The sequence below is a fragment of the Eleutherodactylus coqui genome, chromosome 3, assembly GCF_035609145.1.
Source record: "Eleutherodactylus coqui strain aEleCoq1 chromosome 3, aEleCoq1.hap1, whole genome shotgun sequence".
NCBI lineage: Eukaryota > Metazoa > Chordata > Amphibia > Anura > Eleutherodactylidae > Eleutherodactylus > Eleutherodactylus coqui.
In genome coordinates this window covers 146,255,810-146,268,230 of record NC_089839.1, presented here as the reverse complement: position 1 = coordinate 146,268,230, position 12,421 = coordinate 146,255,810, and the positions used below count along the sequence as shown (strand labels likewise).

Genomic DNA, 12,421 nt, shown 5'->3' with positions numbered 1-12,421 from the left:
GTAATTTTCCCCGCTGTTGTCACTGTCCCTGCCACTTGGATTTATCTGCTCCTCACTCCAGACAGGCACTCTCCACTGGTAAACTCACCTCTCCGCTGAATTCACTGTCCCTGGCCTTTAGATGTATCTGCTGCCCGCTCTGGACAACCACTCCTGCGCTGTCCGTTGTGAGTGTCCCCGGCGGCCTGCAAGATCTGGCAGCGCTGATGCGAGTTCGGCACGGAGAATGACAGCGGGGACCAGACACCGGTAAAGCAGAGAGGGGAGAAGGCACAGCATCAGGGACAGTGACAGGTGACAGGAGGGAAGCCTGAATACACCAGACATATTGCAGTGCTAATGGCAGGCCGTCGGGGAGAGTCACTACGGACAGCGCCGGAGTGGGGAGCTGATAACTCAAAGCGCCAGTGACAGCAGCGGCAAGGTGAGATTATCGGGGAACAGTGGTTGTCTCGGCGGGGAGCAGATAAATCCAAGCAGCAGGGAGGTAAGATGAGGGGTGGAAATTACCTGGGAGTTGGGGGACCAATAGCCAGCTGTGGGCGTCCCATTTTACTCCAGCAGCACAACCTTGTCTCCACCCACAGATCCGGTAGAGACAAGATACAACAGTACAGTGTCGGATATCTCTTTTCGAACACCGATTCCGTTTACTGCAAACAGGCAGTCGTTCAAAGATTAAATGACTCCTGTTTAAAAGCGCCCATAGTCACTTGGTTTTAAGGTGAACTGAAAGTCAAGCAACTCCAAGAAGTGAAGGATTTCTCGCTCAGTGCATTGTTGGTGGCTGTGTGTACACGAGCCGAATAGCACTGAAAACCTAGGTTTTTTCTACTCCCCATAAAAAGCTCTTTCCGTTCATTGGGGGACACAGCTTGACTATGGGTATATAGCAACCGCCGATTGGAGATGGACACTAAGTGGTAAACGAGTTGGCTTCTCCTGCTTGCTATATACCCGCTAAAGGCACTTAGCCAATCAGTTTTGTACGCAAGCAGTAGGAGCACCCTTGTAGGGCCTAATATATTTCAAACCCAACTTAGGAAAGGTACCGAAAAGAAAAAAAAAAAAGACTACACAGAAAGAAAAAAAAAAAAAAAAAAAAGGAAAGCAAAACCAAGTGGGTACTGTGTACCCCAATGAACAAAGCAAGAAAGATTTTACAGTGTTAAAAAAAAATAAAAAATCTAGGGGACTTGTGGAACAACGCTTGATCATGGGATGTCCCAGAGCTGTCCCCGGGGCAGGAACCCTCTAAGACCACCAGAAACAGTCCCTGGACTTATGCAAAATCGTCTGGCCAAGGGCGGCATCAGCAGACGCAAAGGTTTGCACCTGGTAAAAGTCTGAAAAAGTATGTAGCGAAGAACAAGTCGCGACCTTACAAACCATGATGGCAGAGGCCCCATTTTGCACTGCCCACAAGGCCCCCAATGCCCGAGTGGAGTGTGCCATGACACGAAAGGGTGGAACCGCACACTTAGCCTGATAAGCTTTAACCACCGCAGCGCGTATCCAACGAGATATGGCCCCCTTGAATGTGGCAAAACCAACCCTTGGACCATGCGGTAGCACATCGAGAGACCCGGAGCACCTAAGGGTAGCCGTCCTAGACAGGTAAATCAGCAGCACCCGTGCAAGATCTATTTTACGCAGGGCCTGTTCTTCTTGAAGAACCGCATCTGGAAAAAAAAAAGATGGTAGTACGAGACCACCTTCAGCAAAAAAGTAGCATTTGGGTGCTACTTTTCACCACCTTGCCCTGGTGAAAAACAGTGAGGGGGGGCTCCGTGGAGAGGGCTGCGAGTTCAGAAATTTGACGTAAGGAGGTGACTGCCATCAACAGGGTCACCTTGAGAGTCAAAAGACGTATAGGAATTGACTAATGGTTCGAACAGATGTGACTGTAATGCTTCTAGCACAAAATTAAGGCCCCATGGCGGAATAGGAGACCGAAACAGTGGGACGGTGTGTAAAACCCTGCAAAAAAAAAAAAGTATGCATTTCCCCTCGGCTGCTATAGGATGCAGAATCAATGGGGCTGATACTTGTCCCCTCAATGAGCTAAGGCTCAAACCCAAGTCCAGCACCTCCTGTAAAAAAGCCAGGTGGTGAGACAAAGAAAAATTACGTGGGTGCAGGCCACGACCTTGGCACTAACAAAAATAACTCCTCCACATGCAATAATAGACTCGAGAGGATGAGGCCTTTCTGGCCCTTATTGTCTGAATTACAGGCTGGGAGAAACTGCGCTCCTTCAGCACCGCGGTCTCAACTGTCAGGCCGTCAAATGTAGCCGATGTAAATAGGGATGGGCAAGAGGACCCTGCAAAAATAGGTCGGCTCACGGCGGAAGGAGTGAGGGTGCGTCGTCTAGTAGTTCAACGAGGTCCGAGTACCACACAGGCCGAGGCCAGTCAGGGGTAGCAGGAGAACTGGGTGGCCTTCCATCTTGATCTTTTTGAGAAGATGCAGAATCAGGGGGAAGGCCAGAAAGATGTAAGGAAGCCACAAGTTCTTCCATGAAATCACGAGGGCATCTACTGCCTGAGCCAGGGGGTCACAAAGACTGGAAGCTTGTGATTGATCAGAGATGTCATTAGGTCGACGTCCGGACTGCCCCACCTTCAACATATCGCCTGAAAAACTTCCGCATGCAGCTCCCATTCCCCTCGGTCAACAGCCCTAAGGCTGAGGAAGACGGCCACCCAATTGTAGACCCCGGGAATGTGGACTGCCGAGAGAGCCAATAAGTGAACTTCAGCTCAATTGAGAATCCTGGCCACTTCCACCATGACTCCTGCGATGCGGGTTCCAGCCTGGTGGTTTCAAACTCTGTCCATCCTCCGTTCCAAACCCAAAAATATGGAGGGAGCTCATCTTTAGGGTCACTGAGGGTCGTGAACGACTACACAGCTAACAACAATGACAACCGCGGTAGCATTGTTTGACTGAATCCACAACAGTCGACCCTCCAGCTGTGGGGTAAAAAAGGAGGTGGGAACGCAGGATAGCTTGCAGCTCCAGGATGTTGATGGGTAGCGCTGACTCGTGCGTGGCCCAGATTCCCGAGCTGGACGGTCATGGGACGTCCCAGCCAGGTCTGGGGAGTACGCAACGACCACTGAAGGGAGTTCTGAACCGGCGCGGGTACCCGAATCCTCTGGCTCAGAGAGGCTATAGTCCTGTCCCATTTGTACAGAATGAACCATTACAATGTCCGAGCATGGAATTGTCCGAAGGTCGCCGCTTCGAACGTGGTGACCATCAGACTGAGCACGCTCATACAATGACTTCTAGTTACCGGACTGGCTGTCATCAGGGAGAGCGCCTGGATCTGAAACTGGCGCAACTTTGTTGGTGGAAGGCGAACACGGGCCTGGACAGTGTCAAACTCAAGTCCCAGAAAAAACAATGCTCTGCGCTGGTACTAAGGACGATTTGTGGCAATTTATTATCCACCCGAACCTGGATAGTCTGTCTAGGGAGATCCACACGCTCTTGAGATGGGCAGCGCAAGAAGGCACTTTGATCAAAATATCGTTTACGTATGAAATGACCACTATTCCTCTGGTGTTTTTTGAGAGTCATCACCATGGCCAGAATCTTGGTGAAGACCCGAGGAACAGTGGCCAACCCAAACAGAAGTGCTATGAACTGGTGCTGTTGTGTGCACACCGCTAACCTGGGATCTGAGAAAGCGCTGATGCGCCTATTAGGTGGGAACATGGAGGCAAGCATCCTTTATATCTATGGACGTTAAAAACTCCCCCTATTCCATGGACGCCATCACCTCTCTAAGGGATTCCATACAGAAGGGTATGACCCTTATGTACCAGTTTAGACTCTTGAGGTCCAAAACTGGGGACAATGAAAATGTTCGAATAAGACTCCCTTGAAACACTGATGATCCGGGACCGGAATTCTAACATCTTGCTGCCGCAGCCTGTGTATTGCCCGAAAAAAACCCTCGGCCTCGAGAGGCGGCCATGAGTACTCGAGATTCAAAAAAAGGTCAGGGGGCAAAGCTGTAAACTCAATTCAGTACCCATAAAAGACGACCTCTTGTACCCAGGAATCTGTTACCTGAAACAACTAGGTTTCCTTGAACCAGGACAGATAACCCAACCCCACCCCGAAGAAGCAGGTGAGGAGTCAACTCGTTTACCACTTAGTGTCCTTCTCCAATCGGTGGTGGCTATATACCCTCGGTCAAGCTGTGTCACCCAAATGACACGAACGAGAAATTGCTGTTTCTTTCAGCTGAGCTTGCAGGAGTCTGAATATTGAGGAGGAAGCTGCAGCCAGAGCAGCTTATCTCCCTGATAACAAAACGATCAAGCAGTTAAAATCCAACTGCCGGACTCTCATCTCTCCCGATATCTGCCATCAGTTGGCCACCACACATGCTAGATGATTTACTGATGCTGCCCAAAACTGGTGGGTTTAACCAATTGGAATCTAGTGTGTATGGACAGCCCTAGAAGCATCATCAGTGCTTCTCTTTGCAGCCTCACTACCAACAAATGTAATCAAATGCTTTCTTTTACCTGGGGAACGGTGTCTTGGCTATGCTCAGGTTCTATTGGCGAAGTTTGTTTTAGCTGAGGAAGCCCTGCTGTAGAGGGAAACGTTAATTAATAACCATGGATGATATTTTGAAGTTTGAAATCACATCCACCATCACCTACAATGCTATCACCTGGGCTGGAGTTACGGAAATTGTTGTAGTACTGGGATACGTAGGTCATGATACTAAGTCTGTCTGGCACTTTCATGGACACCATGTCTTCTGGATCAAGCAACGCTGGGATTCCCAACTCACGTTCTGCCACTTCAAAAGCCTGAAAAATAGAAAAAAGGAAAAGAAAGTGAAAATGACAACCAAGGACAAACGGAAATTAGTAATAAGATAATGGACAATAGAGAGCAAAAAGATAATATAAAAATAGCTTAATATCAGTAGTTATCAGTGAGAAAAGGACAAATAGGAAACTCAGCAAATACAGAGCAAAACTTGAGCTTGTTTGTGTATAAACTGAGCCGCCAACACTGTTTTCCCAAGACAGCCATACATATTTATGTTCTGCGAACGCCCTTACCGAAGGTGTACAGGAAATATTAGGAAGGAAATAGGACAACGGGAACTGCAGGCATGATTATATCACGTATTTGCCTGCCTCTACTTACACACGGTATTGTGTACAACACACTTTAGAGAGCTGATGGAGACAGAACTTTAGATGTAATATATATCACACAGACAAGTTTTTTTACATTAAACAGGTAAAAAAAATACAAGTTATAACAAGCTTTTGAACCTCTCTGGGTTCTTCCTCAGGTATAATGAAATAGATCCGAAGAGGCATGGGACTCTCAATGGGATTGTCGGAGATAGCCACATGCTTGAACTTGGCTGTCACATTGAAATGGATGGGGTGGCAACACACATGCACGAGCGTCACTCAAGTCATTCAGGGAATTTTGGAACCTCCTGCTGGTCAGCTGGATTCCAGTAGTTGGATCCCCACTGATCTATCAGGTTTCATCTATTCAGTGGCTAGGTGAAAATATTGAAAAGTCGTCACCTAACCACAATAGCCCTTTAAATCCTCCCCAAAAACTCAATTAGGCTTTTAAAAAATTAAAAAAAATTAAAAAATATAAAAATAACCTTACTTATAAAACCTATATGATCCAAACTTCATACATCTGTAAATGCTACGAAAAATGAAGCAACTAAAAGAGTTTGGGGTAAAATTGTCCCACAGTTTTGTGCATACAGCTCCTGTAGCGTCCGTGAATGCAGACTATAAACAAACTAAGTAGTCTGATTCTGTACATTCTCTGTTCCATCTTTTACAGTTTCATAGAGGTTGCATTTAGATAAGTACATAACCTCACAAGTCAGGAAACATTTCCATCAGCTGAGCTGCTCCTATGTGCCACATCTGGAGGAATAAAGTGCAATGATTGTGACAGTTTTAAACAATGGTCCAATTCATACTGGCACTTGTTTTAAAGCACAACGCTAACAACTCCCTTCCAAGACCAAGTGTAAAGGATTGCACACCCAGAACTAATGTCACTCTCGCTCTGTAGCCTCACACAAGCATCTTTTGTTAAGGTCTACTAATCTGCTGACTGGAGAAAACAGGAAAGTGCAGTTCAGTTTGTTTTCTTTAGACAAAATATAAAACTAAAATTGACAGCACATTTCTAGTAGTGACTTACCAATACCATCCCCTCTATACTGCACCCAGGTACTGGTGCATCTTATCTCCACCTGAAGAATGGGTGGAGACATGGGTTGTGTGAGTTGACTTAACAGGGGAGAGGCAGCTGACTGCTACTAATGCGGATTGGCTGCTCTCCAGACGCAAGGCCACACCTCTACCCGGCGTTCAGGCATGTATGCTCCCCCTCTGGGCTTCCATCTGCACTCCTAGTGCCTCTGTAACGCTCCTGCAGCTGTCCACCCATATCTTGTTGTGGCCCCGCTGTCAGTTTTGCCCACGGCGGTGAGGCCACTTCTGGCCCCGCTGGCAATCTCCCCCACCCCAACACCCCGCTGTTACTCTACCTGCCCGTGTACCATAATCTTGGTTGGTTCAGCCAGTGTTGGTTGCAACACGTGCAGGCTCACGTCTGAGTTTAAGACTGTACAAGGGGGGGGGGGGGGGCGTCATACATTTGCCTTCCATTGTGGGCAGGAGAGTCAGCAGTCCCTCATAGGCAAACGGACCATCTCCGTATAGTGACTTATTGGGAGTGGCATCCAGCGACATTAGCAATGCAAATACTTCTAATGAGGCATTTGCTTGTAGAACTTTTATTTAGCAAAATTGCAACTAGGCCAAGTCAGCCACAGAAAGTCTTGCAATTTCCCATAAAACTGTATATATGTAGAATTGAAGGAATCTGAAGTAAATGAGGCTGTAGTCGTAGGCCATGAATCGGTCACAACTCTTTTCTATAGTGTATAGTCTGTAATGCATCTGTAACAATGTTCCCACAAAATCTGTGTATTCAACGATTCCTTATTCTGAGTCAGGTACCGGCGAGGTTAACAGGTTTGCTTCGGGTTACTCGGAGATGACCGCTCCAGTGAGATGTAAGTCCACTGTCTTTTCACGAATTGGGCATTGGCTACTGGTTACCTAATAGGGGCCAGTTAACCTCCAGAGCAACAACTAACAGCACTGGTTCGTGCCAGAAACGATTAGAGCGTTATTTTCCTGCGTTATGATAATTTGTGGTCGACACGACCTTAAAGGGGTTGTCCCGCGAAAGCAAGTGGGTCTATACACTTCTGTATGGTCATATTAATGCACTTTGTAATATACATCGTGCATTAATTATGAGCCATACAGAAGTTATCAAAAGTTATTCACTTACCTGCTCCGTTGCTAGCGTCCTCGTCTCCATGGTTGCCGTCTAATTTTCGCCGTCTAATGGCCAAATTAGACGCGCTTGCGCAGTCCAGGTCTTCTTCTCTTCTCAATGGGGCTCCGTGTAGCTCCGCCCCGTCACGTGCCGATTCCAGCCAATCAGGAGGCTGGAATCGGCAATGGACGGCACAGAAGAGCTGCGGTCCACGGAGGTAGAAGATCCCGGCGGCCATCTTCAACCGGTAAGTAAGAAGTCACCGGAGCGCGGGGATTCAGGTAAGCGCCGTGCGGTGCTCTTTTTTAACCCCTGCATCGGGGTTGTCTCGTGCCGAACCGGGGGGGGGGGGGGGGGGGGGGGGGGGATGAAAAAAAAAAAAAAAAACTTTCGGCGCGGGACGACCCCTTTAATATGCTTTTTCAGAAGAATGCTAAATGTAAGTTTAGTGTTCTTATAAATTCTTCCCATTGGATGAGCTGAGCCTCTTATTTTTCTGCATCCATGCTGCGGCTTGCCAAGCATGTCTGTATTTCTGTCTTCTGGCGAGATTGGTTAGTAAACTGGCATTTTTCCCTTCTGTATAACTTCCAGAGCTTCACCTTTTTAAGTCTCTCCACTAGAGAAGCCGGCCACAATTGTACCGTTCCGGCCACTAGTGTAAAATGTGATTGTTCTCAGCAAGAGAAACGACGTAATCTTGTAGATATGATACCTTTTAATGGCTAACAAAAATACATGATGTTATAATAGCGAGCTTTCGTACCAACGCAGGGTACTTCTTCCGGCCACTAGTGTGTCACATGAGCATTCTTAGAATGCCAAACATGCACAAACGACATCAACAATAAACTATTGAAAAATTCACGGAGGCAGAGGGGACTAAATTTTCAAGCCCTTATCACAGGAGAACCCCAAAATAAATTCTTTATTGATATACGTTAAAAAATCTTGGGCCTAGAACAAGCAACGAGTAGTGAGGACAAAACAAAAAAGACAAGACATAAGTGCTCTGTGTACCACGGTATACTAATACAGGGAGTTCATATTGGGACTGTAATTATTTGTCTCTGATTTTTAAGTTCAACTTAAAATATCTCACTGGACTCTATATCTTGATTACGTTTATCCTGACCAGGAGCCCTTCTATTGGGAAGGCTGCTTAGTATATCGTATTGCTACATCCATAATCTTCAGGATACATCTTTTTATCATCTACTCACTTAGGCTAATTTTGTATATGAATAGAGACGGTCTCTCCAGTAATTCTACCAGAAGGGGGGATTAATGAGTGGACTACATATACGAGTTTCCAACTCTAATCCACAAAACCCCATATACTATGGATTTGATTGCTGACACTGATCTCTCATTCTAGTTTCCTTATGGGATGTTCTTCTAAAAATTGGGAAATTAATCAAATAAAAATCAGAGACAAATAATTACAGTCCCAATATGAACTCCCTGTATTAGTATACCGTGGTACACAGAGCACTTATGTCTTGTCTTTTTTGTTTTGTCCTCACTACTCGTTGCTTGTTCTAGGCCCAAGATTTTTTAACGTATATCAATAAAGAATTTATTTTAGGGTTCTCCTGTGACAACAACAATAAACTATAAACCGGGCTACCCCATTACAACCATAGCATGGCAGTAGGTTTAGATATACTATACTATCCAGGAGGCTTCATGCATTTTCTCTGCGCAATTAATTCCACTGTAAAAAACCAGGACTCGTTAATCCCAGCACACTGCTTGTCACATGCATCTATCAAAGGGATACATATTTTGACTCTTATCCCAGGAACAGAGCGGGGTCATTGTATTCGGTAATAAACAGGTGCCTCCAACTGCACTTAATGTTCTTTTACAAATATCCCGCACCATTTTAATATACAGGTCGCCTTGTGAGGTCTGCAAAAATCCATATAAATGCAAGAAAATCTGACAAAACTGACCAAGAGAAGCAGAAGGACAGTGTTGTTACCTGGTAGTGTCACTAGCATTACTGCAGACTAAGCAAAATCCACAAGAATTCTGGGTCAAAAAAATAAAAAATTGTCTACATGCTTTGGGCTAGATTTATTATGTTTTAGGCCTCATGCACACGGGCGGATTTGCGGAATCTGAGATCGCCTAGTCGCCCATAGGAAAGCATGGCGCTTCCTCAGCTGCACGCACATGTGGATTTGATGTGTGAATTCCGCATGCGGAAAAGAAATCACAGCATGCTCCATTTTACCGCAGATTCTGCGCGGATGGGCTCCATTGATCTCTATGAAAGCGAGCTATCCGCAATTCAATAGCGGATTGATAGGCAGATACCGCCACTCTGGTTGCTTGGAGACCAAGCAGGGATGCGCGGAGGAGGGGGGGCAGGCACTTTGGACGTCTGCTTTTTTCCCGCCTGGACAATTTGCGTATATCTGTGCAGAAAACCGATCACATCCGCGATCGCTGGCAAGCATTTAAAAATTATTTCAGCACTAACTCACAGGTCTACGCTGCGGGATTCAGTGTGAGGAATCCACGCGTGCCGCGTGCATGAGGCTTTAGACACACTGATTATTTTGATAAATTTGCTACGAAAAACAAGAACAGTTTTTCTGTTCTACCACTTAGATAATGCCCACGAATGGATTATCTCTGCAGAATTCACGGTCAGACACCCGCCATGAACATCACAGCAATGTCTGTCCATAGACAAGCTGTGTAAACGATTCTCCCCTGCCCACGAGCGGAAATCAACTGCAATTTTCCACTCACAGGGAGAATCGCAGCATGTTCTATTTTGTGCAGAAAATTGCACGAGCGGCCTCCATTGCAGTCAATGGAAGCAGTCCGTTCTGCATTACTTTCGCTGTGAGCACTGCAGAAGTATTACGGGTATCCGCATCACAGCCCAGTAGGTCATCCACTGCACTACGCATACGCGCTGGCTCGTCGGCTCGAGACACTCGTGGTGGATCCGCACAGGTGAGTATCGGGTCTCTGGGGGGCGCCAGGTCTGATTCCGCTGCGAGATTTCACAGTTGGAATCCGACATGGCCGTGAGGCCTCATTATGGGCCTTAGTTTAGATTGCTGACTGCAGTTTTGTTTTCTCCATACCAAGAACCAGCAAACTATCTGCAATTTTCAAAAAACCTCATCCATAACGAGGCGACTTGGCCCTGGATGTTAGTTCACCTTCTCTGCACAGTTCATGAAGAAAGTGTTGCCAGTTCCCATATGTTACCGTATTAGTGTCATCCCATCACATACAGTATACAAAAGCTGCTCTACTTGCTTTAGAACAGCCAGTAGTGTTAACCAAGTGCGGTGTGGTTTCATCTCTTGGAAACATACTTTGGTCCTGAGATCACACTTTGCTGATGTTTATACTCAAGAATTATAAATCTAAGATTGTTGGCAATCAAACACACAGAATCTGCAGGCCATGTTTAAAACAACACCACATAACAAAATAGCTGTATTAGAACTTCTGCATTAGGGATATTTGCACGTGGCTGATTTATCGCAGAGATATTCGATTGAGATGAATTCTGCAACATATCTATGTGCAAATTTGCCCGGAATAACTGTACTCAGTATTTTGCCACTTTACGTTTAGACTGATTTTTATTGATTGTTCTAAATTATATATGTATACAACGTATGTGCAGCAACTCACTGATTATTATTATTATTATTATTATTATTAAGCTCCTTTTTTAAGCAGGAATGATCTGATAATGGACAGAAATGCAATAAAAAGTCGTTCAGCAGCAGATAAGAATGAATTCCTGCATTGCCAGGCTATTCGTCTACTACAAAAACCAAAGAAATGGAGCAGCAGCCCTGCAGCATGTGGTGAAACAAATTCCTTAAATTCTGAAGTTGTTGCTGCTCAGATTCCTAATATGTGATAAGAGCCTGTCAGCCGTCATGTATCCTGCCCCGATGCAGCTGCCTCTATTATAACAGCACTCCCAGTCCTGGTCGGGGAACTCCATTTGTTTTCACGTTTGCAAACATAGCAACTGCCACACCAAAAAAATACACATCTACTACTAAGAATTACATTATAGACGGTAAATAACGTGTAAACACTTGGAAGGGGATTTGTTCTCCAAGTAAATACTGCACCAACGCCGCTTAGCCTTCAACTTTTTAGAACTTCCAAAATCTCAGTCAGAGAACATGTTGCCAAACAGCATTTTTGATTCGTTTACCAGCAAAGTTTGTACGCATTCTGTTTCATAACACTGGCGAACAAAGTTTTTGTTTCTTGGACACTGAGTGCTGTTTATCTATTTTTCGATGACAATTCAGAATCTACATATATACAGAATGTTGCTACTAGCCTGGTGAAGGATCCTCAGAGCTCCAGGAGCTTATAAACATAACTTTATGGTTAGCCAATGGCGATATCAGCTCTATATACTGAGTATTTACCTTTGTGTGGTACCACTTTCAAAGTGCAGGATTGTAATGGATAAAAATGGGATCAAATAGACCCCATGGTACCACACAAGGGTTAAAACCACAATGTATTTAAATGGGTTGTTAGGGGTTTGATTTTTTCCCCCTCTACTGTTGATCAGCGCGGGTCCACCGCTCGGACCACTGATCAGCCAATTACTGGTGCCACGGTCACTACGAAAAGTGCAGAAAGCACATCGCACTGGACCATAGCACAGCAGCCCAGGTCAGTATTGCAGGCACAGCTCCCATTGAAATCAATGGGAGCTCTACTTGCGCTGCGCTCTGAAGTCTCCCACTGCACAATGTGGTCTTCTCTCGGCACAGACAGGGGGCTTCACTGCATGGAAGTGACTGCAATATACATGAGACATCCAAAGTGTGACAGACAATCACATGAGGGTTGTAGGGATGGAAAAATGTGTTTTCACTGAAGACGCCCTTTGACATTAGGGCTCCTGTTTTCTTATGCACTATGCATTTGTATTTCTGCAGATTTTGTATGATTATTACCTTTTGCACTTGATTTTATATGTAAAACCTACAATGAAAGCGGATTAAAGATAAAATTA

At 45.5% G+C, this 12,421-nt stretch overlaps 1 protein-coding gene across 2 annotated transcripts in view; it reads right to left on the bottom strand.

Annotated features, from left to right (window-relative positions):
• Positions 1-12,421, bottom strand: part of MICALL1 (MICAL like 1) — a 40,583-nt gene that overhangs the window by 16,355 nt on the left and 11,807 nt on the right. The window contains exons 3-4 of one of the 2 annotated variants that reach the window (XM_066596247.1): positions 4,703-4,844; positions 4,551-4,618 (exon numbers count right to left, since the gene is read on the bottom strand). In XM_066596247.1, the coding sequence (XP_066452344.1) occupies positions 4,551-4,618; positions 4,703-4,844 (210 nt within the window). The remainder of the gene's footprint in view (positions 1-4,550; positions 4,619-4,702; positions 4,845-12,421) is intronic. The other variant, XM_066596248.1, reaches the window with a different exon arrangement.